This window comes from Pipra filicauda, unplaced genomic scaffold, assembly GCF_003945595.2.
Source record: "Pipra filicauda isolate LSUMZ 115617 unplaced genomic scaffold, ASM394559v2 scaffold427_size588224_pilon, whole genome shotgun sequence".
Taxonomy (NCBI): domain Eukaryota; kingdom Metazoa; phylum Chordata; class Aves; order Passeriformes; family Pipridae; genus Pipra; species Pipra filicauda.
The window spans coordinates 104,127-131,367 of NW_024104562.1; the positions used below are offsets into that span (position 1 = coordinate 104,127).

At 57.3% G+C, this 27,241-nt stretch overlaps 2 protein-coding genes across 10 annotated transcripts; both read right to left on the bottom strand.

Annotated features, from left to right (window-relative positions):
• Window positions 1-819: 819 nt before the first annotated feature.
• CHD5 (chromodomain helicase DNA binding protein 5) lies at window positions 820-24,634 on the bottom strand. 8 transcript variants are annotated; one of them, XM_039385659.1, is made up of 42 exons: window positions 24,519-24,634; window positions 23,272-23,399; window positions 20,293-20,472; window positions 19,723-19,841; window positions 18,967-19,205; window positions 18,513-18,637; window positions 17,281-17,404; window positions 15,734-15,900; window positions 15,441-15,656; window positions 14,711-14,920; window positions 14,413-14,624; window positions 13,311-13,442; window positions 12,673-12,781; window positions 12,181-12,372; window positions 11,897-12,097; window positions 11,435-11,572; window positions 10,892-11,013; window positions 10,521-10,721; window positions 9,675-9,816; window positions 9,341-9,472; window positions 8,728-8,845; window positions 8,155-8,279; window positions 7,602-7,833; window positions 7,398-7,523; window positions 7,097-7,269; window positions 6,765-6,939; window positions 6,255-6,347; window positions 5,748-5,836; window positions 5,435-5,568; window positions 5,074-5,218; window positions 4,742-4,889; window positions 4,536-4,615; window positions 4,288-4,417; window positions 3,864-3,971; window positions 3,381-3,515; window positions 3,031-3,139; window positions 2,739-2,871; window positions 2,350-2,545; window positions 2,005-2,165; window positions 1,800-1,914; window positions 1,639-1,689; window positions 820-1,399 (listed from the first exon to the last, which is right to left on the bottom strand). In XM_039385659.1, the coding sequence occupies exons 1-41, from the start codon at window positions 24,580-24,582 to the stop codon at window positions 1,682-1,684; spliced, it is 5,886 nt and encodes a 1,961-aa protein (XP_039241593.1). In that variant the 5' UTR covers window positions 24,583-24,634; the 3' UTR covers window positions 820-1,399; window positions 1,639-1,681. The 8 variants fall into 8 exon arrangements, with proteins under 8 accessions (XP_039241593.1, XP_027607153.2, XP_039241594.1 ...); XM_027751352.2 differs by having other exon boundaries at window positions 10,521-10,694; window positions 23,272-23,402; XM_039385660.1 differs by having other exon boundaries at window positions 3,864-3,953; window positions 23,272-23,402.
• Window positions 24,635-24,800: 166 nt separating this feature from the next.
• Window positions 24,801-27,181, bottom strand: RPL22 (ribosomal protein L22). 2 transcript variants are annotated; one of them, XM_027751359.2, is made up of 4 exons: window positions 27,101-27,181; window positions 26,557-26,664; window positions 25,798-25,922; window positions 24,801-25,014 (listed from the first exon to the last, which is right to left on the bottom strand). In XM_027751359.2, exons 1-4 carry the CDS (start codon window positions 27,110-27,112, stop codon window positions 24,870-24,872), a joined length of 390 nt encoding a protein of 129 aa, XP_027607160.1. In that variant the 5' UTR covers window positions 27,113-27,181; the 3' UTR covers window positions 24,801-24,869. The 2 variants fall into 2 exon arrangements, with proteins under 2 accessions (XP_027607160.1, XP_027607161.1); XM_027751360.2 differs by having other exon boundaries at window positions 26,557-26,661; window positions 27,101-27,135.
• Window positions 27,182-27,241: the final 60 nt, after the last annotated feature.

Genomic DNA, 27,241 nt, shown 5'->3' on the forward strand with positions numbered 1-27,241 from the left:
CTACCTATGTATAGATCTATGCCTATGTATGTATGTTATCTACCCATACCTACACCTACATATACACACACAACCAGTTATTTAGTTATATATGTACACAAACACACGTGTATTAAAACTACAAATGCATTATTTATACATGTATAATATACATGTATATTATATATACACATATCTATATTATATATACACACACCCACACAGACATAGCTGCACCTAAATAAATCATTATATCTGTGTGTGCTCACGTAAAGATATATATGCACACATATATCTAAAAACTTAACAGTCCCATGTATATCTACACGTGTGTACACAGATCTACACATGCTATATATGAAGAGATACAGTCATATAGGTGGGGGGGGGGATGCAGATATATATACCTAAGTGTATGTGCACTCACATAAAGATTACAGTATTTGTGTAGATACACACACACCCCTCCTCATGTATGTCCATCTGTGTCCATGCGTGTCCGTGTGCACAGGGCGTGTGGGAGAGCTGGGGCTGGGGACGGGGCAGCTTCTGCCACTGACAGACCCTGTGGCTGTGTGTGCACGTGTGTGTGCGTATATGTGTGGGTGAGTACACATGTGTGCACGTGTGTGTGTGTGTATGTGTGGGTGAGTACACGTGTGTGCACATGTGGGTGTACATATGTGTGGGTGTGCACACGTGTGTGTTTTGTGTACATGTATGTGGGGGTGTGTACACATGTGTGTACAGGATGACACAGGTACTGCCACTGCAGCCAGACTCCCCCCCGAGGCCACCCCCCAGGGCTGCCCCAGCCACCCCCTTGCCAGACTCCACTGCATCCTTCCCAAAGGATTTATTAAAACACAGAGAACAGAAACCGGGACACACGGAGCACAAAGCAGATGCAGGGGCTTACAGCTGTTGCTGACAGCTGCCGGTGTCACCACACTCGAGGTGTCCCCATCCCAGCTCTGGCCATCCCCTCCATCCCACCCGTCTGCCCCACGCCCAGCACACACGGACCCCCAGCCACACCACAGCGGTGCCAGGGCAGCAGGAGGTGTGGGCTCACTCAAATGCAGCGAGGATGCAGAAATGGCCCTTGCAGGTCCCACATGTGCCAACACAACCAGACAAACACCGCGACTCCACCCTCCCTCCCCTCAGCCCACCTCGCCCAGACAAACTCTTCAAGTCTTCAAGAAGAAAGTGCAAAAAATGTACACGGACACGAACCCCCGGCCCTGCTGCTCCCGCGGAGGCCGCAGCGGGTGAAGCACACTTGAAGCAGGAGCGGGACAGCCCAGCAGCACCGGTGGCAGCTCATCTTCCACACAGGCAATGCCGGCACGATTCCCCCACTGTCCTCTGGCAACAGTGGCTCACGGCCGGGGGCTGAGGCCTGTCCCCGGGGCTGCTGCAAGAAGGGAGGGCTGCCCATCAGCCAGGTCTGGACCCTCCCTGCCTGCCAACCTCAGGCACCTGGCGAGGTCACCGGGAAGGATCTGCTCCCGCTTCCACTGCAGCTGCTCCAGCCAGAGGCGGCAGCCAGACACCGGCAGTGGGGGGCAGCCCAAAATGGAACCCCCATACAGCCCCCAGCCCCACTGTGTTCCCCAGCAAACAGAGCACAGAGAGCTGTGAGCGCAGCCTTACCTCAGCTAGGAATGGGAGCTGCAGGGGAAAATCATGGGAACGGCTAAATATCTGTGGCAAGAGAGGAGACACTGTGCTCACTGCTGTCCTTTGGCGATACTTCTAGACCGCCCAAATCCACCCCCTGAATTCCTCTGCTCAAGAGCAAAACCCCAACCTACCAGTCACGTAGGGTCCCAGAGGCATCTGGCTGTAGTTGACAATTCCACCTGGCCCGGGACCACGGAAATTTGGCCCAAAGTTATTGTTGTACATCTGGGAGGAGCCAAAGGAGCCCTGGGGAGGCAAGGAGGGAGAAAAAACATGGGCCTGCAGCTCTGGCCTTTACTGTGACCCCCACAGGGCTCTGTGCCTGTCCCCGCTGACCTGGACAGTCGGGTCCCCTCCACGGGTGGCCAGGCGGCTGAGGATGCTCCGCTCCGACATCTGCAGCCGGGCAGCCACGGGTGGGATGCGGGACAGCATGGAGGGCAGGCGTGTCACATCAGCCTTCATGTCACTCAGCAGCTCCTCGAGCTGGTTCAGCACTGCGAGCAGAGCAGGTGGTGCTCAGGGGGGGATGCCCATTGGACCCAGTGAGCTGGGAGGAGCAGGCAGCTCCTGGTCAAGGGAATGTGACATGGGGACAACCTCCTGGCTGGGTTCCCAGGGTCAGGGTGGTGAACTCTTCCTAGCCCTGGGGCAGGCTCCCCCGACCCTGTGGACACGCACCCTTATGCAGGACGGCGTTGGCAGGTTTGTTGCCAGCCAGGGACTCTTTGGAGAGGTGCTGGTGGCTCTCGGCAAGGCACTCCACTTCTGCCAGCCGCGCATTCAGTGCCATGGCCGGGTGACTGGGGTCTTGGGTCATGTTGAGGTACGCCGCCCTCCGCAGCTGCTCCTCGATCACCAGGGCCTGCTCCAGCAACTGGGAGGTGCAGGAGGGGAAGGATTCATGACCAGACCCCACTCCAGTGTAAACCAGTAAACCACGGAGCCCCTCACAAAGCCCACTCCCAACTCTGCTCCCAGAAGGCTCTGGCAAACTCTCCCCTGGCTTTGGGGCACTGCTGTGGTTCCCCCACTGGCAGGGACTCGCCAACCCTGGACCTGCCACTCACCTTGAATCGCCGAGCAAGGAACTTGTTCTTCATCTCTAGGTAGTTCCCCTTGTGTATCTCTGACTTGAACGGCTCGTTCAGGATCACGTAGCGCGGGTCGTTCTGGATGTCCTGCCAGCGGGCATAGCCGTGACTGGGGCAGTGGTAGTGTCAAGGGCAGAATCAGCCAGCCAACAGCCTGCCCACCACCCCAGGGTGGCCCCAAATCCCCTCCCTGCTTGTCACCACCAGCCCAGCTCCCGCCCCCTGCAGAGGCCTCTCTCGCCTCGCTGCCTCCTGAGTCAAAGGGTACGTGACAATTCCTGCCAACAGCCAGTAGTCGTGTCGGCGGTGCCAGATGTCGTAGATCTTGCCCGAGGACATGGCAGCCCGCTCCTCATTCTGCCACAGCGTGTGCAGCTCTGTGGAAGCAGAAGGGAGACAGCCTGGTCAGGCAGCCGGGCTGCAGGTCAGCGCACAGCGCTTGGGCAGGCGAGCGGTGGAAGCTCCCGGGGCCACGGGCACAGCACAGACTCAGGTCTGCTGCTGCCAGCGAAGCACTGGCCTGTTCACAGCCTGTGACAGGGGTCACATTTCTTGCACGGGTTCAGAGCTCTGCAGCAGCTCTGCAGGAGAGGCCAAGTCCTCATCTCTCACTCTTACCTGTGAAGCCACCATCAGCAATGTTGAACATGAATCGGAAGTTCATGTTTCTGTCATCCTTCTTCCCATCCTCCTCTTCCTCTTTGTCACCGTTTTGCTGGGCCTCACTTTGTTCCTTGTCCTCCTCCTTGCCATCTGCTCAGCAAACACAAGGAATTGGCCTGTCTAATCGTGCTCTGCCACCAGACCCCATGGTATCACCCCTGAGAGAACTCCCTGTTACAGTCACTGTTGGAAAAGCCTCCATCCCCTCTTTGCCCCACAGCAGCAGCTGTCCCTCCTGGCAGGTTCCATTGTTTGCACAGACAGTGCCCACCCCAGTGGGGTCTTATTCCAGCTTCTGGCTCCCGAGCAGCAGCTGTACTGGTGTCAGCAGCATCCTCACCATCGCCCCGCAGGCGCACTCCATCACTGCGCCAGGCACCAGCCTCACTCCAGGGACTCTTCCCACTCTTCTCACTCCAAAGCCTCCTCACACCTCACCTGGCTTGACTTCTTTGTCCTCCCCCTTTCCTGGGCTGTTGCTCAACTCCACCTTCTCTGAAGGCTTCTCTTGCTCTTGAATCCCCTCATCTGCAGGTGGGAACAGGTCTAAAAGAAACACTCTGCAGGGAACAACCTGCTTGTCTGGACACACTTTCCCTTTTAGGGTAAAGTAACTATTGTTTGTACATTCAAGGTCCTCAAAAAACTTCAAACAGAACATTCTTCTGCATTTTATCAAGAAAACATATTTTCTTTTCCCTCTTCCTTAAGAAATCTGCAGGAACTTACTGCTAGGAACAGAAAATGCCCCCCCCCAAATGAACATTTCTCACAATTTACAACCTTTTGTTTCAGGAATTTCTGCAGGATTTTGTGACATTCAGGTTTCCCACAGTGACATGGAGAAGAGCCACAGCCTCACCTTTCACCAGGGGCTCAGGAGAAGGTTCAGCCTTTTCACTCTCCTCTTGCTTCTCTTCCCTCAGCCTCTCCTTGTTGTCACAGCTTTCTGGGTGCTCTTCATTCTCCACCTTCTCAGCACTCGCAGGCACCTTAACACCAAACACCCACCTCAGATCAGCCCAGCCCTCCCTTCCCCAGGGAGTGCCCCAAGTTCCTGGGAAGACCAAGGAGGCTTCCCAGAGGAGATGCTGAATGAAGTCACCTCACCTGGCTGTCAGCCACCTTCCTGGGCTTCTGCTCCACTGGGTCCTTTTCCTCATGGAACCCCAGCTGTGCTTCTATTTTGTCTGTAGGGAGAGAAAAGCCAAGAAGCTGTTGAGCAGGGCCTCCATGGGCTCAGCACCTGCAAGAAATCCTGGTGTCTTTGCCCACCTCCCTCCCAAGCCAGACCCCAGCCGGGACCCCCTGGCTACCTGGTCCTGTGTGTGTGTGTGCTGGGCTGGCTGGGACGGGTGTGTTGGGATCTGAAGACACAACCTCACTGGACCTCTTGCTCTCTGGGCCCTCGAGAACCAGATCTGGGGTGCTGTACTTCCCATTGACATGCTCGAATTCCTGGACCTGGGTTGGACACACACCATCAGGTCACGCAGAGCTGAGACATTCCCAGCTGGTGCTGTGGAGTCGGCGTGTCCAGGCTGCTCACTCCCAGAGTGACTGAGCAGCAGGACCGCTGCACCCACCCTGCTGGGTCAAGTCCCCAGAACATTCCTGAAATGACCCATTTATAATTTTAGTCACCCACCTTCTTCCTTACTAGTGACATGACCCCGATGCGAGTCAGCACGTGCTGGCGTGACAGCCCTTCCCGAGGAACGCCGTCCGCAAAGGTTTCGGCACCGTCTGCCCCGGGTTCGCACAAGTGTCTCATGAAGAGAGAGACGTACGCCCTGCCAGGGAGGCCAGACCTCAGTGCTGGCCCATGGTCTCCCTGCTCAGCCCAGCACCCACGTGGTCCCCTGTCACCCTTGGGCAAGAGAAGTCTCACACCCAGGAAGGGAACAAGAGACGCCCTTTCAATGAAACAGCTGCTGCCTCCCCAAAAAGAGCCCACAGTGAGGGGGTGCAGGCTCCCAACCTCACCTGTCTGCCAGGATTCTCTGTACCTGAACTCCTTCTCACTCTTCCCTCGTAGATCCCGGACCAGCCAGTGGGAGTTGAAGGCGTCCTGGGGTGGCATTCCCCAGCGCATGATGGCGTTCAGGAACGCCTTGCGCTGCCGGGCATTGAAGCCCAGAACCTGTGGGAAGCAGAGGCATCACTGGGATCACAGCGCAGCCTCAGCAGCACACAGCATCCAGAGCCTCACAGCTGTGACAGACATTGCTGGACCAGCAATTCAGCACAGAGGGGTGCAGCCCACAGCCCAGGGCAGCCCAGGCACGATGGCATCAGCCGTGCTCTGAGGCTGAGGCTCACCTCAATGCTCCCCCCGACTCTTGCCAGCAAAGGAGGGAGAGGTTTGTCCCGGTCACTCTTCAGCTGTCTCCGGGATTGTCTTCGGCCACCTAGAGCCAAGCACCCACAGTGATGGACAGACCATGCAGTGAGGAAGGACACCTCATGTGCCCCAGGATTCCTGCACTCCCTCCTGACAGGAGCAGAACCCGCCAGAGCAGCTGCCCAGGTTGTGGGGTCCCTTCCAGCCACTGCACCCCAGGCCGGGACACTCCTCTGCCCTTCCCAGGCAAGGGGGGACCATGCCTGGTCCTCGGGGTGGACCATGGTCCTGCAGAGGCCAAGGAAGAAGCCAGCTGCTTTCCCTGCCCTGGGAAGTTCCTTACCTGACAGCAGGCAGGGACATATCCCCCTGAACAGAGGCCCTGGGCACACCAGTCCCTCCAACCCAGACATTCCTGATGCTCCCAAGTGCCAGAGGCTTCCCACAGAGCAAAGTCCCAGGAAGCATCAAATGCATCAACTCACTCTGGCCTTCTGGCCTCTCTTCAAAGTCTTCATCCTCATCCTCAGAGCCAATGGAGTACTCTGACTGGTTGTCAGAGAGCTCATCCTGCCACTCTGCAGAGCACAAGGGAGTCCAGGTTAGAAGACCCTGCCTGGGAGGGATTTGCTGGACAGGTCAGACCCCGTCCATGGGCGTGACAGGAATCCACTGCCAGGCAGAAGGAGATGGGGGGGGTTTGCAGCAACAGGAAATCACATTCTCGGGTTTTCCAAAATTAGCATTCTGATATACAGAAAAAAACCAATTTGAAATATTTTGTCCACAGGCATGTCTTTCCAGCAAAACCTGATTTAACGGATCAAAAAAATAAAAAAAAAAACAATCTCTGAAGAATTTCTGTCCCGGAAAGTTTAGGAATCTGGAAAGTGCAGAGCCAGGCAATCCACCAGCACAGAGAAGTGCCAAGCGACAGCTCTGCCGGTCTGTCTGTCCCCTGAGCCCAGCCAGGAGCCGAGTGCCCATGGCCGTACCTTGGTCCTCCTGCGAGGTGTCGTTGTAGTTGACCTGCTTGCGGATTCTCTTCCCTTTCCCCAGGTTTCTGGCCAGATCTTCCTGCTGCTGCTCATAGTGGTGCCGCAGCAACTTCTCCCAGTAATCAGGGTCCACGTTCTCCTCTTGCTTGATGATCTCACGTTCCACCTCTTCCTGCGGAGCCAGAGACAAGGCGCTCAAGCAGTCCCAGAGAGAGAACAGGGAGGGTCCTGCCCTGTGCCAAACGCTCACAGGGATGGGAGACGGAGCGGAGGAACCACAGAGGGATGCACAAAGGGGTGATTGTAAGACATGATACTGATCACATTACCACACCATCCTCTTCTCTCACAACATACTGGGCCACTTTAAAGGAGCTGAGATACTCGTTCATGTTCTGCAGCTCCGTGTCGTCAGTCGCATCCTGGTTTCGGTCCAAGAGCTTAGAGATGGCAGCATCATCGTAGTGGATCACACTGCTGTCATCCACATCCTTATTGTCACCTGGAGAGCAGAGCAAGGGGAATGGCAGAACAGATCAGTTGGACAGCCTGGTCCTGAGGCAGGCAAGCTCAGGTCAGCTGTGGGGCCAGGGAGGGGGACGAGACACCCCAAAAAGGGGGCCCACACACCTGGTGGGGTGCCACCATGCTTCTTTTTCATGCTGGGAGTTGCTGAACCCCCTTTGGTTGACAGCGTGTCAGAAAAAGGGGTGACAGCATCCGGCATGGTGATCCGCTGTCCCTGAGACACCATGCCTGTGGGCACGAGGAGAGGAGAGTGAGTCCCAGCAGCTCAGAGAGGGCCCTGCCTCATGCAGAGTATCCCCACCTCACCTTCCACATCATCCTTGAAGAGCTCTTCCGTCCCAAACTTGAGAATGTCGTCCAGCTCTTGCTTCGTCATGGAACCTGACTTGGAGCCAAGCCCTGGGCGGACCACCAGGTGGGTGAGCATCATCTTCCTCTTGGCCACCTGGGTGATGCGCTCCTCCACGGAGGCTCTGGTCACGAAGCGGTAGATCATCACCTTCTTGTTCTGCCCGATGCGGTGAGCTCTGCTGAAGGCCTGCGGGCAGAGGACAGAGCTGCACCATGGCAGCCGGCCCAGAGGGCCAGGCTTCTCACCTCCCAGGCTGCACAACATGAGGGGGCACCCAGCTGAGAACAAGCATGAGGAGGAAGTGACAATCCCACGGGAAAGAGAGGACAGGATGAGGCCAGAGGGTGTGGGAAGGGGGCTGCTGAGCAGAAACACACCCCACAAACACAGCAGAAAGTATCAGCAGCTCTCGAGAGAAGAGACTGAAATCCCAGTGAGGGTGTGCAAAGAAAGGGCAGAGCCAGAGAGGTACTTACTACACAAGAAGGAAAAGGGAAAGTCAGAAACCTGGATGTCATTGTGAGGATTCCAGTCAGAATCATAAATAATGACAGTGTCAGCCGTAGCAAGGTTTATGCCCAGACCACCGGCACGAGTGGAGAGGAGAAAGCAGAACTGCTGAGCCCCAGGAGCTGAGAACAACAAACCCAGAGGTGGGAACAGGTGAGACAGAAAGGAGAGTGGCTCACAGAGAGGAGCAGGACCACACCGGAGGGACAGAACAGCGGGAACTGCCACTCAGAGACGACAAGCAAGAGGGAGGCAAGGAGTGAAAATGCATCACTCTCTGGGAACCAGGTACTTGGGAACAGAGCTCCAAAATGAAGGGGAAGCTCTGTCATCTGCCGAGGAGACCCTCTGACTGAGTGGCCGTTGGCACGCTCAGGGTTCCTTGTAGGAAGGACTCGAGGGTTTAACGGCACCGTACGAGCAGCCACTGCTGCGCCCTGGGAAGCCAGACCTGCTGAGTGTGGCACAGCCAGTGCACGGCACAAGCTCTGGGCACAGGCAGCTGCCCCACTGCCAGCCAGACCTTGCCATCCCCTCACCCGCTCCTCAGCAAGGCAGGAAGGCGAGTACCATTGAACCTGTCGATGGCCTCCTGACGCAGGCCACCGGTGATGCCCCCGTCGATCCGCTCGTACTTGTAGCCTTCATACTCCAGGAAATCCTCCAGCAAGTCCAGCATCTTCGTCATCTGCAGGGCAAGACAACCCTGGCATGAGCAACTCTGCATGGCCAAACCCCCTGGGGACCTGCCCTGCCCCATGGCAGTCCCTGATCGCAACCCAGAGGCCACGGTGGTGGTGGGAGAGTACGGCCAGTGGCAGAGTATGGCCAACAGCAGAGCATGGCCAAGAGGCAGCTGCCAGAGGAGCTGCCTCTGTCTCTTCCTCTACAGGCAGCTCTGTTAGCAGGAGGGAATCGTGTCTGACAGTCCTTCTCTGAAAGAGAGCACCGTGACTGTTGTCTCCTCTCCATCCCCAGCTAACAGAGCTCTTAAACATGGCAAGCACTCCCTTGGGAGAGAGCTGGGACACAGCCCTTCCATCACAACTGCCATGGCTGCCTGGGGGAGAAGTTGTCAGCAGCTCTTCCACCTATCTCTCTCTGTTCCCAACACAAATTTCCCATCAGGACAAAAATAAATTCCTTAAAAATGTATTTATTATTAATCCCTCCCTGCACTCACCTGAGAGAAGATCAGAACTCTGTGACCCCCATCTCGTAGCTTCTTCAGCATCTTTTGGAGTAGCATCAGTTTTCCAGAAGATTTGACCAAAGAATTCCCATCATAGGATCCATTGGGCAGCACTGGGGCCTCCTGTGAAGGCAACCTGGTCAGCCCCGGTGAGGACAACACACATCAACCACATGGAGAACTTCACTTGCGTTTCCAAAACAAAATCCTTGTATGAAACCACTCACATGGAAACCCACAGCATTAACCAAGCCAAATGATCATGGAAGCAGCCCCCACCCACTGCTCTGAGATGTGTCCCAGGGTGCAAAGGCAGGGGACATACCACGGCTGCCACAGGGAACAGGTATGGGTGATTGCAGCACTTCTTCAGGTCCATCATGATGTTGAGCAGTGAGACCTGGTTCCCACCACCTTTCGAATTCAGGGCTTCGAAGTTCCTCGTCAGTATGAATTTGTAGTACTTCCTGCAGGAAGGGGGATGGGACAGACACCGTGTTACTTGGGGCAGGTGTGGAACTGGCACAAACAGGACAGCACTGAATTAAATCCCCATCAGGTCACTGGAGAGGCAAAAGGGACATTTGGAGGGTTTTAAAAGCGGTTCAGCACCCTGAGCCCAAGGTCAGGTCTGTTCAATCACTGGGGGAATCACAGCCCTGGCAATGGGATGGACTAGAGGGCACAGCACCTCAAACACCCTCTGCTGCTGGGTGCCAGCTGAGCCCTGCTGCCCCACAGTGCTGGCAAGCAGCAATGGGCCCTTCCCTGCAGGAGATGCTGCTGAAGCTGAGCAGGTCAGCCCAGTACAACCAGAGCTGGGGCAGCCCCAGCCAGCAGTGATGCTCCAGGTTGACCCAGGCATGGCAGCAGCACCAGCCATGCCCCAGAGTTGAGAAGGGGGTTCAGCCTCAGTGTCTCCTCTGTGCCCCCCGACCTGGCAGAGCCACACTGCCAGCCTGCCATGCATCAAACACTCCCTGCTGAGCCCCCAGGACTGCACAAAGCCTGATTTAACCACATGGAACACACTTCCTGGTGTGCTGTAGGAACACTCTTCCTGCAGCAGGCCCGAGGCCAGTGGGATGTCTCTGACCCCACAATCCCGACCGATGTCCCACTGGGCCAGGGGAAGGCAGATACCCCAGGGGAGTGTGCTGGAATCACTCACTTCTGCATCTGGCTCAGCTCCACTCGCACAATCAGCTCCGTCTTGGCCGGCATATTCTTGAACACATCAGCCTTGAGCCGTCGCAGCATGTGGGGACCCAGCAGGTCATGGAGCTTTTTGATCTGGTCCTCCTTGGAGATGTCTGCAAACTCCTCCAGGAACCCCTCCAGGTTGCTGTGGAAGCAGCAGACCCCCACGGTGCTGAGCAAGAGGGGCACGCGAGAACAAAGGGATCTGCTGCTTCATGACTTAAAAACCAGGGCACAGCTCTCGAGGCATATGATGAGGTAACGCTCGTGCCTGGACCCAAGCAGAGCTAAAGCCAGAGCGAGGAGCCACCCTGATGGCCCAGGTAAGTGCAACTAACTTACTTAAATCTCTCAGGAGTCAGGAAATTGAGCAGGTGGAAGAGTTCTTCCAAGTTGTTCTGGAGTGGAGTCCCTGTGAGAAGCAGCTTGTAATCGATCTTGTAGCTATTCAATACTCTAAAGAACTGGAAAAGAAACAAGGTTAGGTGACAAGGGCTGCAAGGGGCCAATGTGTCATCTGGGCACTCTGCAGATTCCACATGGAGACTGAGCAGTGTCCCCTCTGCCAGGTATGCAGAGCAGAGGGCAGCTGGCATGTCCTGCTCCCAGCTAGTCCCAGTGAGCACAGGCAGCAATCCCCAGTGTCCCTGGGTCACACCCTCTGCTTCCTTTTGTGCCAGGGATGGTGTGATGGTCCCAGAGGCTGGAGACTGTTTAACCTCAGGTGAAGGGGAGGGGAAGGAGAGGGATCAATTCCCTCCCACGACAGCCCATCCAAGGACTGTCAGGTAGCCAGGTTGCCACCCCTCCCACTGCTGAAGAACTTTTAATGCCAGAGGATTTTAAAGAGAGAAAAAAAATCACGCACAAATGCCCGCCACCTACTTTGGACTGGTTGTTTTTCAGCCTGTGTGCTTCATCCACCACTAGACAGGCCCACTCTATGGAACCCAGCACTGCCTGGTCAATGGTGATCAGCTCATATGAGGTGAGCAGGACATGGAACTTGATCTGGGCTTCCTTCTGGAGGAGCAGAGCAAGAGAAAAGCTGGGATAAGAGAGCAGGGAATGGGACACCTTTGCTGCTGCTGCACAGGACCCAAGATGAGAGGGGCTGCGCTGCCTGGCACAGGAGCCCACAGTAAGGCTGAGGCACAAGTCGTGCCAACAGAACACCTAAACCCATATGAACATGAGCACCAAGCACAGGACCACAGAAATAGAAAAGCTCTGGTAGAAATCTGTAAAGCTCAGAGACCTAACCAGCCTCCCTCTCCAGGTCAAATTCTGCTCTCCCCTTCTTATTGAAGGGTAAATCAATGGGGCAAGTGCAGACTCAGCTCCCACCTTCATCCGGAAGACCTTCTTCCCACTGCGGATGGCGTTGTCCTCAAAAGAAAACTCGTTTTCCCGGATGACCGACCGGCTCTCTTTGTCTCCTGTGTAGGTCACCACGTAGAAGTCGGGTGCCCACATCTCAAACTCACGCTCCCAGTTGATGATGGTGGAGAGAGGGGCGCTGACCAGGTACGGCCCTTTCGAGTGGCCCTGCTCGGGGAGAGAGCCCAGGCTGTTCCCCCTGCACCAAGCAGCTCTCAGTCACCTCAGGGACTGCTGGGTGCTCCACTCACCTCCTTGTACAGGGAATACAAGAACACAATAGTCTGCACTGTCTTCCCTAGTCCCATCTCATCAGCCAGGATCGTATCTGTCCCTTGGGCCCAGGAGAATCTCAGCCAGTTCAGCCCCTCCAGCTGGTAAGGGTGCAGTGTGCCTCCCGTGGCATCGATGTACCACGGCTGCTTGTCAAACTTCATCGTAGGCTGAAAAGAGAGAACCATGGCACAGAGCAGTGAGAACCAACTCCCCCTCCTTCCTCTGCAGCCAAGCACATCCCTCTTTAGCCTTGTGACATCCAGCAGCTCCAAAAGAGACGTAGACACGGTCCCTGGCACAGCCCAGCCCCCAGGCTCCTCACAGTGAAGCCACCCCAAACTTTCAATGAAAACAAACAGGTCCTCGAAGGAACTAGAGGAGCAAAATGTCACAGGATGGGGACTCAGACAGCCCACCCACCCTCTGAATTCCCATGCCACCACACTGTCCCCACCACTCTCACTCACATCCACAAGAGGCGTTTCTGGAGGCTTTTCCAGCTTCTCCTCTTTCAGCTTTTTCCCTTTCTTGTTCAGCTTCTTCAGAGGGCGCGTGTCCTCCCCCAGCATCAGCTCCCTGTGACAGCCAGCATGTGTCAGGGAGGGCAGGCAGGCACTGCTCTCCCAGTCCCAAGCCAAAGGACAGAACCAGCTCCCAGACTCCACTGCCCCTCCCTACGGGAGCTCTTCTGGCCCAGGTCGCACAGGCACTCATGGGGCATTGATTTTCCCTTCCCAACAGTCCATACAACAGTGTCCAGAATGAAGAACAGCAATCTCAGAGTACTGTGGTTTTCCCCCAAAACAGACAGGCAGTAGTGCCACAGAGCTGCCCTGAAGGGCAGTGAGACCATGAATGTCACAGCAGTGCAGACGTGGGGGAAGGGGAGCACAGGCTGGAAAACTGCAGGCAGGTTTACCCAGCCCCAAAATGGCACATCTGGAGCACCAGCCTTTGGCAGTGCTGGGCCACTGCTCTCTGAAGAGACGTCACTGCAAGCAATGCCAGTGTTTTCAAAAGGGAGGCACCTCCGTGTCCCCTTCGTCCCAAACACCCGCTCCGGTTGCCCCAGCTCTGCTGGGCTCTCCCACCCCTGGGCTCATACCTGTGGTTCCAGTAGAGGAGTTTGAGGTTTTCATAGTAGGGAATGTCTATGTCGTCGATCTCCCAGGTGCACTGGTCGTAGGGCAGGTCTTTCCACTTGATCAGGTAGTGGATGTCTCCCTTTTTATCAAAGCTGCAATGCAGGGCACGGAAAGCTGGTCACCAAATGCCACTGGCCCCTGGGAGCAGCTCACTATGACCTGCTTCCACAAAGCCAGATGCTTCATCCTGTGCTTTTACCTACAGACCCCAACACACAGGCAGAGGTAAAAACACACAAAGTATCGACACTTCCAGCAGAAATGCCTATTCATCTGTGAGTGTGTCAAACCATTAAGCTTTACACTGCTTTTCCATTCCACTGAGCAACCTCATTTCCCTGTTTCACCAGGCCTGGATGGATATCAGTGCTTCCCCTCTCTCCTGCAGCATTCACTGCTCTAGGAAGTTCTGCTTACAATAAAAACAGAATAAACACACTTCCAAGTCTGACTATGTGCCTACAGGGCACATAACAACTTTGCCTTGTTAGCAGACAAGGTAAAGCTCACACAAAAATCAGCTGGGCAGCTTTAGTTCTTTCCTGCCACGCAGCCTTCGAGCAGAGCTGCTGCTGCTTGAAATTTCAAGTTGCCGCTTGAAATGTAGAAATTCAACAAAAATGTGTCTCCAGCCACTCCATGCAGAAAGCCCATCTGCACAGCACATTTCATACGCAGGGAATTTCTTTCACAGGAAAGAAAAAATGTCAAGGCTCTGTAAGGGAGTTGGGCACCTGCTCCAACTCCTCCCCTCGGCACTGTCCCCACCAGCACTGGAATTCACGGAATGATTAGGCTGCAACGGGGACCCAAACAGTACATCTGGGAAGAACCTAACAGTGTGCATCCACATTTGGGAGAATTGACTATCTGTGTTTTTAATGTGCAGTGTAGCAGAAATGAAAGTAAGGCAGCACAGATCCCTTCCCAGCCTCGGCTTCACCCTAGGAGCAAACCTCCAAGGTGACAGGGAGCTCAGCACAAGGCAGCAGATGAAATTCCAACAGTTTGAGATGTTGGCCTTGCAGAAGGACGGTACAATTTTCCTCACGGGCTCCTCACCTGTGGTTCAGGATGCGGTGGATCATCATCCACTCGGGCTTGATGCCGTAGCGGTAGAACTGCTCCTCCATCTTGGCATACTGGGGGTCTTTGTTCTTCCGCTTCTCCCTCTGGCTGTCCTCGTCCCCAGAGCCGTAGTCGAAGGCCGGCGGCTCGTCCATGTCGTTCTTGCGCTGGTAGTTGCGGTACATCACGGTGTGGTAGAGCTCCAGCTGCAGGAGGAGGGAGCCACGCTCAGCCCGTGGGTGCTGGGGCAGGGGCCGGGCAGGGGCTCTACACCACCACCACACTGGCTTACCTGCAGCTCCTTGACCCAGGAGCAGTGCCAGTAGGAGAGGCCCACCCACTTCACAAAGAACTCGCGCTCTGGGATCCCCTCCAGCACCTTTGGCGGGGGCACAGCCAGCTCCGGGTCCGGGGCAGGCAGCACGGGCGGGAGCAGGGCAGCCGGTGGCTCCTTCCAGGCCCAGTGCAGGATGCGCTGGACTTTGCCCTTCAAGGGAGGGCACTGGGGATACAAAGACAAACGGGCAAGAGCACAGAGTTTAAGGTGAGACCTTGTCAGGGGCCACAGGAAGCAAAAGGTGGGGACCTTGGGGGCAGCAGTGGCCCAGCAATGCTGAGCAGACAGCAGCAGGCACAGGGTGACCGAGAAGTGTCCGTGACACTGCTGCATCCCCCATGGTGACAGGTCTTGCCAGCAGGCAGAAAAGGCCCCTCTACACAGACTAGACATCAAACAGGGCTTGACATCCCACTGAAAACCTGGCTGGGAAGCTGCCAGCCATCAGTTCCTACAGGGAAACCACACAGGCAGCAGAGCCATCCAGAGCTGCCCCGGGCCCTCAGGCACACACATCTAGCAGTGACGCTTCTCAGGGAGGGCTTTGGGGCAGAGGGCAGGATGCCAGCCCTGAGGCAGGGCTGTGAGGCTGTGAGGGGCAGCAGCAGCCAGGAGAGCTGCTGGCAGGCCAGGCAGGTGCAGGAGCAGGGATGGAGGAAGAAATGTGAATGCTGGTAACACTCACTGTACAGCGTGGGCAGAGCCATTCACCATTTGGTATCTCTGGCAGTGGCGGGTTCAGGCAGTGGAGGTGGTAGGAGGATGGGCAGGTATCGCAGCACAGCAGCTCCCCTCCATCCTTGCAGACCCGGCAGAACTCCATGTGGTCATCCTCCTCCTCCTCACCGCCTTCCTCTTCCTCCTCCTCCTCCTTTGGCTCCCACTGGATGCCCTCCTTCTCCTGGGGAAGCACAGCCAGTGTAAGGCCAAGGGTTTCCATCAGTCACCTGCCCTCCCACGGGCCCTGACCCCACTCACACAGTGGGGGCAGCTCCACTTGCCCTCGGGGGCCTTCTCCAGCTCGGGGTCCAGGCAGACCAGGTGGTAGGCACGGGGGCAGGTGTCGCACAGGATGATCTCCCCGCCCTGCTGGCACACCTCACAATAGTCCTGGTGGTCCGTCTCGTACCCGTCCCCTTCTTCGACTGCAAGCAAGGGACAGGCGACAGTCAGCGGGGCAGCAGAGCAGCCAGCTCTCCTGGAGGGAACGGGACACTTGCTCCTCTACCATACAGTTAAGGAAATAAGGACAGCGTTTCACCTTGGACCCCTCCTGTTACATCCCCCTACCTCTCTGTCCCTCAGCACCACAGTTCACCTTTGCACACAGCATCATCTCACCTCTGTCTCTCTTTCTCTCTCCACACTGTATCATCCTTTGGTTCCTTCAGGCTCTCAATGGAGAATGCCAGAACCTGGAGAGGTTGTAAGGGAGGCTAGTCAGAGAAACCTCCCCAGGCACCAGCACCACCAGCTGCAAACGCACCATGCAAGGGTGACACGGCCAAGGACAGGACTCCTCTCCTGGGGCTACTCTGCTCTTCCTGGGGGCTCACTGGCACAGAGGCAGGAGCACTCTCAACTCGGCACAGACGGGAAAAGGAAGAGAGGAACGAGGCCTTACAAGTACTACAATGGCTCATCTCAGTTCCCAGCTCTGCCACAAACTCCAGCTTTCCACTCCTCCAGCACATGGCGGGAGCTGCCTATCTCCAGCACAAGGGCCCTTGCAGGGCAACAAGCCAGAAGTGATGCCCTTCACACACAAGACACAGGACCAGCCAGCCAGCCTGGCCTCACTGTCCGATGGGGAGGCTGGCCAGCATCACACCCTAACTGACCCCAGCCCAGAAGCTGTCCTTCCACTTCTTGGAAGCAAAAATCCACCAGCAAAGCTAAGAAGCCAAAGGATGCACCTGGATCCGAAGCACCTCATCCTGAACAAGGACACATGACAGAGGGAGCACACTGGGCACAGGGGACTGCTCTCCAGGGCAGCTCGGGGAGGGAGGTGCCAAGGTGCAGCATCCACTCACAGTCCTCCAGGAGGGAAGGGACGAAGGAACATACACACAAACATAGCCACATGCTGGCAGATCCCAACAGATCCTTTCCACCCCGGTTCATGTGCCTCCCTGTCCCTGCACTGCTACCACAGCTCTGCCACTGCCTGACTGCACAGCTCCGCAAACAACACGTCCCTCAGCTTCATGTGCTCTCACACAGAGCCTACCCCGCTCCACCGGGAGCTGCTCACAAGCCATGCCTCTCCAGGGGCTGCTCCTCAGAGAATCACCTCCCTGGAAGCCCCACAAATTCTGGAACTTTCTTGCAGGCACAAACCCACCAGCAGCAGGGCCTGGACACCAAGAGAGCACCTTGCACTCCACGCACAGACAGGCACAAGCACGTCCTCTCCCACCGAGCCAGCACCACAAACAGCCCAAAGCTGTACGGGCCAGTGAAGCAGCATCTGAACAGGGAAATCCAAACAGAAAAGGAACAGAGTACAAAGGATGGCCTACTCCTCTTTTTCTTTTTCCTCTTCTTCCCTCTCTTCCCCAGGCCAGTCGAGCACTCGGAGCGCACAGAGGAGCTGTTGATGCTGGCGCTGTCGAAGTCGGATTCTTCTCGTTCCTCCTCTTCACTCTGCAGAGGAAAAAAGCAAAGCACACCCAGTCCAAGTGCCAGCATCCCAGCAGTCATTCTGCTGCTTTGTTCTCCTGGACAGGGATGTGTCGGGGGACAACCCCCCTACTCCCACCCCATGCGTCCAAGGGCCCCTTTTTCCAGTGCTTGGCAGAACTTTGCTCCCTTTCTCTCTCTCTCTCTCTCTCTCTCTGTCAACACCTGTTTCAGCTGGGCCAGCCCTGCTGTGTCCACGCATGCAGGCGTTCATGCTTGGTATTCCCATAACAGGAAAGGAGTTACACAGGCCCGTGGAGTCAAACTGTAATAACACATCTGAATGCTTATTCTGGAGACTCGAGCAGGCAAATCCTCAACCTGCACACTCCTAACTGGTGCTCAGGCTCCAGCTGCAGGAGCCAGCCTTGTGACTCTCCAGAAGGTGAATGCATGGATCTAGAGCACAGCCAGAGACAGGAGGAATTTTTTGTGATGTGTGACTGAAAATCTGCAGCAGCAAGTGGCTGTGTCTCAACGTTCCTGCACTTCAGCCTCCGACACAGAGGTTTGCAAACAGGTTGTGTTATGGGAACTAGAGCTGAAGAGTGTGAGCTGCAACAGTGAGCTAATGGGGGTTGGATCAATATTATCAAGACCTACAAGACCCCCCCAGTCATTAGTTATTTAAGGGATTTATTCTTTAAAAACTGTTACTCCTTTAAACATGCCCATTATTGGTGCCCCAAGAGGAGCCCAGCATGCTCTGGCTGGGCAGCTCCATCACCCCAGGGGACACTGTGGGACTGCAGCTGCCATGGGCAGGCTCTGCTAAAGCAATTAAAGCATCCCAGAATTCTCTGTGACATGTGGTCCAGCGGCAGTGCAAGCCCTGAAGAATTCCATGGCAAATGAAGTCTGAAATGATGGCACTACCATTGCACTGCTGAAAGTAAACACGGTCATGTGATTTTAGTAGAAATTGTGGCCAGACACAATTGTGCTGATCAGGGCCTGGCATCTCACAGAAGGGCATGAACGAGGTTGTGACACCCCTGACATGGGATGGTTGTGACACCCCCAACAAGGGCTTTCCCCACTATCCCCTGGACCCAAGGCCCTTCACACTTACAGAGGAGCCCTTTTTCCTTTTGCTGGGGATTCCTCCAAAACGAAATTTCAAGCCTGCCATCTTTTTCCCCTTCCCCTTTTTCTTCCCATCTTTGGAGCCCTTGATTTTCTTCCGCACGCCTGGACCTGGAGAAATTAAAGACTTGTCTGGTACTCTACAAACAGCTGTTGCCCAAACCACCCCCCCAGCACAGTGGAACAGCAACTTCCTGAGGTGAAACATGGCTCCATTTTCTCCTACTGCCCAGCTTAATTATTTACCACAAACTGCCAAACATTCAGCAGGCCCAGAGGCTGCCTGGACGATCTGCCATGGTCTGTGAACCACACGCCTCTCAAGGACCTCTGCAAGGGTAGCGGGAGCTGCGGACACTCCTTTGGCACCCCCTTTCCCTCCCCAGTTTGTGCTTCCCCATCTCCACCAGCAAGAGCAGCCCCCCGTGGGTGGCACCCACCCTTCCCCTCCTTGGTCTTGGCCTTCCTGACGACGGGAGGCAGGGCAGGGTGCTGGGGGCTGGCGGTGAGAGCCGGGGCAATGGTGACGGTCTCCACGGCTGCAGCCACGGCTGCTGCAGCCGCCGCCGCCGAGCTGCCCTTGAAGGGGTTGTTGGCACTGAACTCTCGCCACTTGGCGCCAAGCACCGTCATCATCTTGGACATGGGGATCTTGGGGTTCTTCTTGGCAATCAGAGGCCTGTAGAGCGGGGGGGAGGGAGAACCCCGTGTTAAAAACAACACCGCGTTGTGCATCTGCTCCTGCCATCACGTGCTGGTGCTTCATCCCAAGACACATAGCAGTGGTGCCTCCCAGCTCAACTGGGAAAGCAGCAGAAACCAGAGCTTCCTTAAACAGGTGTATATGCAAGGGGGGCACACCTAAACCTCCTCAGAGACCACCCTTCACTGAAATACCTGCTGTTCTCTGAGCAGCTCATGGTACAAGCAGAAATTCATTAGTGTTACTCTATTTTTCTCATGAAACTTTTCAAATAAGCACAACAAAACATGGGACTTTGGAGAGAGGGAGGGACAAACGCTTCAGCTGTTTCCAGTCAATCCTGCAAATAAATGGAGTTCTGAGGACTGAGCTGGGGGGAGAAGCAACAAGGAGCTGGCGATGCAGAATTGACTTCACAGCTTTATCCTCTGACTGAGCAACGCCCAAACCTCAACCACCACCAGAGGCCCTGTCCAGGCCCATGGTCCCCTACCTGAGGAACTGGCTGAAAGCCTTGTAATTTGTCAGAGTATGATAATCTTCTTCTGAGAAAACGTAATCTACGTCATCAAGGCCCCATTCCTCCATCAGCTGGGCTGAGCTCTTGGGCTCCTGGAGATTTAGAGAGACATCAGTAATGCAAACAGCCACAGCTCTGCAGATGAGCATCACAAGGCTGGGTCTGTCATGTGCTCCATATCTCCCTAGTCAACAACATGCAGGGATTTGTTTCTGGGATTTACAAAACAGCACACACAAGTGCTTAACAAACTAACATTTCACACAGTCTCAAGCAGCAAATTAACATGGCACCATACAAATGCTGCCCACACCACGTAATACAACACAAGGTCTTGGCAGGTTTCACAGCTCCAACAAACTCCATTTCTCCCTATCCATAAGATAAACAACAGGGAGACAGAACCTCTTCTCTCCCAGTCGTTCATCTGCAACATCTTCCTTGCCAAACCCAGGGCAAGCTTTTCATGAAACCCCCAGTTCCTCTTCTCCAAGCCTGGACTCAGGCTCTAACACTAGCTCAGGGTAAAGGAGTCTTTTGTACCTTTAGGACTCCATCCTCATTGTCATCCTCCTCATCATCCTTCTTCTTCCGTTTTTGCTTTTTCTCCTTCTTGTCCTTCAGTTTTTTCTTTTTCTTTTTGTTGGGGGAATAGTCACTCCCTTCACTCTCAGATTTCTCCTCGATCTCCTCTTCATTGTCTGACATTTCATCATTGCTCCCCTAAAACGGAAAGGGACAGTGGAGAACAAGCAGGGCCTCACCTCCCTGCTCCCCTCTCACAGACCCTCCCTGCTACACGAAACTTCCCATCTCCAGTGGATGGATGTAGCCTGCTTCCCCAGGATCAGAAGGGAGTGGGCTCTGATGGCTACACTATGCTGGGAGAGCCAGAGTAGGGACTGCCCAGGGGGGATTTTTGTTTCTTTCTGGGAGAGACCGTGACCCACCACACAACACTGACTGCACCCACATCAACGTGCCAAGGAATGCCACTGCCTGCTGGGCAGAGCACTCGAGTGTCTTTCTGGGCTGCCAGTGCACACGGCTGGGACACGTCCAGCCTCTCACCATCAGCACCCCCAAGTCCTTCTTGGCAGGGCTGCTCTTGATCTGCTGGTCCCCCAGCCTTGTGCCAATACCGGCGGTTGCCCTGACCAAGGTGCAGCACCTGCACTTGGTCTTGTTGCAATTCACGAGGTTCCCACGGGTCCGCTCCTCCCCTTGTCCAGGTCCCTCGGGATGCCATTCTGTCCCTCGGGTCTCCGAGCAGCACCAGGGCTCGGCGGGAGGGACCGGGCCCGGTCAGCACCGCGGACAGCGCCCAGCCCCGCCAGCCCGCCCCGGTCCCGGTCCCGGTCCCCTCCGCCGCTCCCGCCTCCAGCCCCTCCTGCCCGGAGCCACCGCCCCGGCCCAGGGCGCTGATCCCCAGGGCTGCCGGGGCTCGGTGGCCATCGAGGCCGGCTGGTCTCTCCCGGCTCGGAGCAGCCCGCGCCTCTCCTCCGGCAGGGTTAGGAACAGCTGGAATTGGGCACAGGATAATTGGTTTCCATGGGAACTGCTGCAGTACAGGTTGAATCCCCCTCTCCACTCCCTTCCCTTCCTCTGCCTGCGCTGAGGTTCCAGCCGCAGCCTGGGTGTTCCGCGCGGATTTTCCCGGGGGTTGCAGCACCGATTCCCGCGTCGCCGGGAACGGCACGGGCTCCACTGCGGCTGCTGGAGGCGAATCCGCGGCAGCGGCACCGCTCCTGCCCCGCGCTCCCACAGAGCCCGGGGACTGCAGGGTGTCAGTCTCGGCTCGGGCACTGGCCACACATCAAGGCTTGCACATCACTCCCACCCTCCTCTAGCACGGGAAAGTCCCATTTGCCCCCAGAACTCCTGAGGAGGAATTCAGGAAAAGGAAGCCCCACTCAAGGTCCTCCATCTTTTATCTCCTCATCCCAAGGGTAGCCTGGGTGCTGCTTGGTGCCAACCAACAGCTCCAGCACCAGCTTCTCTCTGTCTTCGACAGACGAGGGGACAGTCTCCCACAGGCAGGACCGAGGTTGGTTAGTGCTGCCCACACCAGGCATTAATTCAAAAACATGAGTGCACACAGTGCTCAGTCTGTTATTTCCTCCCCACCCCCAGCTCGGCAGCAGGCTCAGCAAAAGCTGCACATGCAGCCACTGGGCTCAGGCAGGTCAGCAGAAACAGCAAAGGAGTAGAGGGGAAACACCACAGAGTTGTGTTTTATTTTCACCCTGCCAGAACACAGCACAGGGAAAAAAACGTGCTTAAGGATGGAAGAGGCAGAGAGGGCAGAAGGCCCGAACCAGCTTTGCATGGTGTCTGCAGAAAGAGAACATCACCACAGCCACGACAGAAACAACCTTCCTTAGGGCCAAGACTTCTGCAAGAGGCAGCACAGGATGGAATCACCTGCCCTTAAATCAGCAGCTCATCACACTCCTACCAGTACCAAAAGCGCTTCAATGCAGTACCTCATCCAGCTGATCTGTTTTACAGCTCCCTCAGGGAGCAGCTAGAGGAGATCAGCATCACCCAGCCCTGCCTTGGCGAGGGCCAGGCCGGGGATGCACCCGGTTGTGCTGGATGAGCAACTTCTCCCCAGCCACAGCAGGAGAAGGAAGGGGCTGAGGAACCTCTGCTGCTCACCCTTTCTTCCCAGCAGCCTGTCCACTTTTAGCCAGGGAAAGGGCCAGCGCACAAGATGTCTCCTCACGTCCAGCACTGCCTGGAGACGGGACAACGAGAGGCAGAGCCTGCGTGGCACAGAGCAGCAACGAGCCTGGCTCCAGGACCAGTACCAGCCAGCCCTCCTCCAGGAGCCAGCAGCATACCTCTGGGACAGCCTCAGGGCCTGACCCTTGAGGACACAACACTTCGCCTTTGTTTTACTGCAGAAGGCCCAACAGCCTTTCCACATGCCAAATCCTAGAAGCCCCTGTGCCATCTCACTTGCAAATACCTGGAACGAGTGTGGCCAACACCAATATCCACAGAAACCTCCAAGCCCTACCCCAATCGTGCCCCAACATGGTAGCTTGCACCTCCCTCTTTGGGAACATGAGCCCCAAACACCGTGTTGGTAGAGGACATGCCAAGATTTCCTGCTGGCCACAGAGGCAGAGGGAAGGGGGTGCTGCACTGCAGTGCAGGCACAAGGGCCTCAACACACAGAGACGGACGGTCCCATCACACACACCACCCACGAGAGCTGAGCTGCTCCACAGGGCAGGCACCCACAGGGGCCCTTATCCACCCAGCTGCTCCCCAGAGACCACTCACAAGGCACACTGGCACCCTCAAGCAGCCAAGTTGGGAAAGAGCTGCCATGCCCTGGCTCTGGGTCACCTTCCAGGGCCAGGAGAGCACCTCCTCGGGGGGGAACACCCTGACAATGACCCCCTTTCCATCCAGAGAGACCTGAGAGGCGCTTGCCAGCAGCATCCTGAGCAGCTGCCTCTGCACCACAGCCAAGGAGCTCCAGCCCAATGTGAGAACATGCAGCGTTACCTCCTTCTTCCTCCTCTTGATTTTGGCAGTCTTGCCGTCTTTCAGCTTCTTGGATTTCTTCTTTTTCTGTACCACAACTTGCTCTTCAGCAAAAAACTCATCCAGTCCTTCCAGCACCCCATCGTCTTCTTCTGGGGACAGAAGGGAAAACTCACGCGGATGGACTGCACAGGCACAGGACACCACACAGAGCAGAACACCTGAGCAGCTTCAGGCCATGAGACACAGAGCTCTGTGGCCTCTCCTGCAGACTCTCACAACAGCAGCTGCCCTGCTGCCACCTCTCAAGGGGCCCTGGCAGAGTCTTGCCCAGCAGCACGTGTCCTGGATCTTACTGTGCCCAGCTGCTCCTGCCACTCACACCCAGCTCCCAAGGTGTGGGCAGCACACACTGCGCTCTCGGGGAACACCCCATGTGCTGCCTGCTCCTGCTGACCTGGGCCCACAGTAATGGGGGAGCACTTGGCTTTTATCTTTCAGATCTCCAAGCAGAGCCCACGAAAACACAGTGAGTAGAGGAGAGGAAGGATTCACATGAAAGATGGGAGCTGTGGTACCCTGGCACCCAGGTTGATCTGCTGGGGCTCCAAGCCTGGGGAGCACCATGGGCATTGGCAGAGCTGCATACGCCAGCTCAGGGACCCAGTCCCGGGCAGAGCTGCCAATCCCAGCACCTTCCTGTCATTATCTCTCCAAACCCAGCACATCCAGCGTCTTGGCCAGTCTCTGTACGGCTTTAGGCCTGTGTCTTTATTATTTTTTTTTTAATTTCTGAGCTTATACAGTCACACCATTTTGGAGCCACCAGGACAAATCACTCACCCGACTCTGGTGAGACCCTGGCACAGGTTGCCCAGAGAAGCTGTGGCTGCCCCATCCCTAGAATTGTCCAAGGCCAGGTTGGACAGGGCTGGGAGCAACTTGGGCTAGTGGGAGGTGTCCCTGCCCACGGCAGGGAGTGGGACTGGATGGGCTTGAAGGTGCCTCCCAACCCAACTCATCCTGTGATTCCATGATTCTCCGATTCACGCCGTGTCGGTTTAGGTTGATAGGGCAGGCACCGTGGCTGCACCGAGCCCGACTCGGGTGACCAACCCGCCCCCGGGCACCGCAGGGACCCCCGGGCAGGGGGTCTGAGACCGCTCGGGGGATACCGGCTGGGCTGGGGAGGGACCGCCCACGGCACGGCCGGACCAGCCCGGAGAGCGCTGCCACCGCCCCGCCCGCTCCCTCCGCCCGCCGCCTACCCGACACGTCCTCCTCGTTGTCCGCGTCCTCCAGCAGGTCCCGGGCGGCAGCCGGGCCCCGCATGCCGGGCGGGCAGTGCCCGCCCCGGGCCGAGCGCGGGGCCGAGCCGGGCGCGGCCGCTCCGCGCCAAGATGGCGAGAGCCGGCCCCGCCCCCTGCGGCGGGACACGCCCCCAGCCCCGTCCCGCCCCGCCCCTGGCCCCGCCCCCCGCCCGCTCCCCGAAAAACCTCAAATCCCCCCAAAACCACCCCCCGGGCCCGCAGCCACCACTGAGCGCGGGGTATGAACAACTCTGCCGCTGTTTATTCCAGAAAAGCAAAACTGTACAAAATGGCTGTCGGTAGCAGGGCTCAATCCTCCTCCTCCTCCTCTTCCTCGTCCTGGTTGATCTGGAAGTAGCGCAGCTCATAGCTCTCCTTGCTGTTGGCCACCACACGCAGCCAGTCCCGCAGGTTGTTCTTCTTCAGGTACTTCTTGGTCAGGTACTTCAGGTACCTGCAGGAGATGCGCAGCTGACCGTGGGTCCCCTGTGCCCTCATGGCATTTTGGCAAATAAATCCCCAATCCCATGGATTGCCACCTCCAGCGGACTAACATGTCCCACCAGGCACCTCCTGGCAAAGTTCCTGCCAGGAAACATCATAACCAGGGGAACCACATCATGATGCCATGACATGGATCCTGGGAGATCATTCCCACCCTCGCCTGCTGAGGCTGCGACCCCAGCCCTGTATCCCCACGTGGCACAGGGAATCTCCATGGGATGGTGGGTACCTGCTGCCAGAATGTGCTGCGTGTGGCACCCACATGGAGCAACAGCGCTGGAAGAAGTACAGGTGCCTACAGAGCAGGGCACCCCCCAACCCACTGGGCTCTGCTCTTCCCACCCTTCTGACCCCCTTGAGCCACCCCTGCCACGGCACAGCCCCAGTCTGCCGGTGCCAGCCCAAGGACAGGCAGCCAGGAGGAGCAGGCAGAGGGCTGGAGCCCCACAGGACCAGCAGAACGATCCGAGAGTGGAAGGGCTTGGCTGTGGATGCCCCAGAACTCCACAGTCAGCACCTTACGGCTGCAAGTGCCTCCCCACTGCCCAACACCAACAGCCTTCGCAGCAGGAATATCAACCACATCCCCCTCTTAAAGATCACTTGCCACACAGCAAGTGCCAGGCACGACTCCTGCTCCGAGACATCTCTCCCTGCCGGCCCCTCCTGCCCCCCAGAGTACCCCCCACACTGCCCGACCGGCCCGGTGGGACCTGGGGCTGCCCCCCTTTACCTCTTGGAGAACGGCACCTCCGACGTGACCGTGATCTTGCTCTTGCTCCTCTCGATGGTCACCACGCCCCCGCCCAGGTTCCCCGCTTTGCCGTTCACCTTGATCCGCTCCTGCAGGAACTGCTCCTGCGAGAGGAACGTCACCTGAGCCGGGGCTGCAGCTCCCGCCGGACACAGTGCCCTGGCTGGCCTCTGCCTGGCCCTCCCAAGCTGGGGAAGGGACAGCAGTGCCCCCATATCCCAGGGGAGCAGGGCAGAGCCCCTTCCTCAGCCCGGGAAGCTCCGAGCCAGCGCCTTCTGCAGCTGATCCGGCCCCCATCAGAGCCACTCCCGGGTGAGGTGCTCAGGCCTGAACACGTCAGATCAGCAGTGGGGACGTTCCTGCTCTCCGAGGGGACAGCCAGGACACGGCATCAGCCTCCTCTGAGTACCCCCACCCCCAGCCCACTCAGACCCACCCTGGAGATGGGTGGTTTGGATGGCACAGGTTCCTGAGCTCCAAAATGCAGCACCCCCGGCCTGGCTGCTCTGCCAGTGTGACGGGAACTCGCCAAGAGTGATAGACAGGGACACTGTCCATGGGCAGGGACAGCACCCCTGCTTTAACCACGAAGCGTCCCAACCCCAGCATCCCCCACCCCTCTGCCGTCGGGGCACCCCCAGGGGCACAGGGAAGGGCCGGGTGGCTGCTGGGATCGGAGCATTGCCCCGGGAATGCACCGCGGGGCCGTCACAGCGCCCCGGGAGACCCCACACTCACGAAGTTAGCGGCATCCATGATGCCATCCTCAACAGGGTGCGTGCAGTCCAGCGTGAACTTCAGCACCTGCTTCTTCTTCTTGCCACCTTTCGCCACGGGCTTCTTCTGCTGCAGGGGGAAGAGAGAATGAGACAGAAGAACGGGGAGAGGGAAAGGGAGAAAGAGAAGGAGAGGGAGAGCCATAGGGGACCGGCCCCGGGCGGCGGGGAGGGGCCAGGAGGAGCTCCAGGCTGAGGGAGAGGGAAAGGCCCGGGCCCGGATGGAGGCCGGGGACAGCAGAGTGCGGATGGGGCTCGCCCGCCGCCCACCTCCCCCGATCCTCATGGACGGCGCTCGGCGTGCGGGGCCGGGGGAGGCGCGGGACCGAGCCCGGCCCCACGCGGAGGAGAGCGGGACCGGGGCAGGCGGCGGGGCCGGGGCGGGCGGGGGCCGAGGGGAGCGGCAGGGGCTGGGCGCGGGGCGGAGGGGTGTCCCGGGGGCGGCGGGGGCGGCGCGGGCGGTGCCGGGGGGGGGCCGGTCCGGTCCAGGACCCGCGCGGACTCACCGCGGGCGCCATGTTGGCTCCGCGCGGGGCAAAAAGGGAGAGCGCGCCCCGCGCCTGCGCACAACAGCGCTCGGGCCGGCCCAGCCGAGCGCCGAGGGCGTCGATCGCTTCCGGCCCCTCCCGCGCACGGCGCCCGCGAGC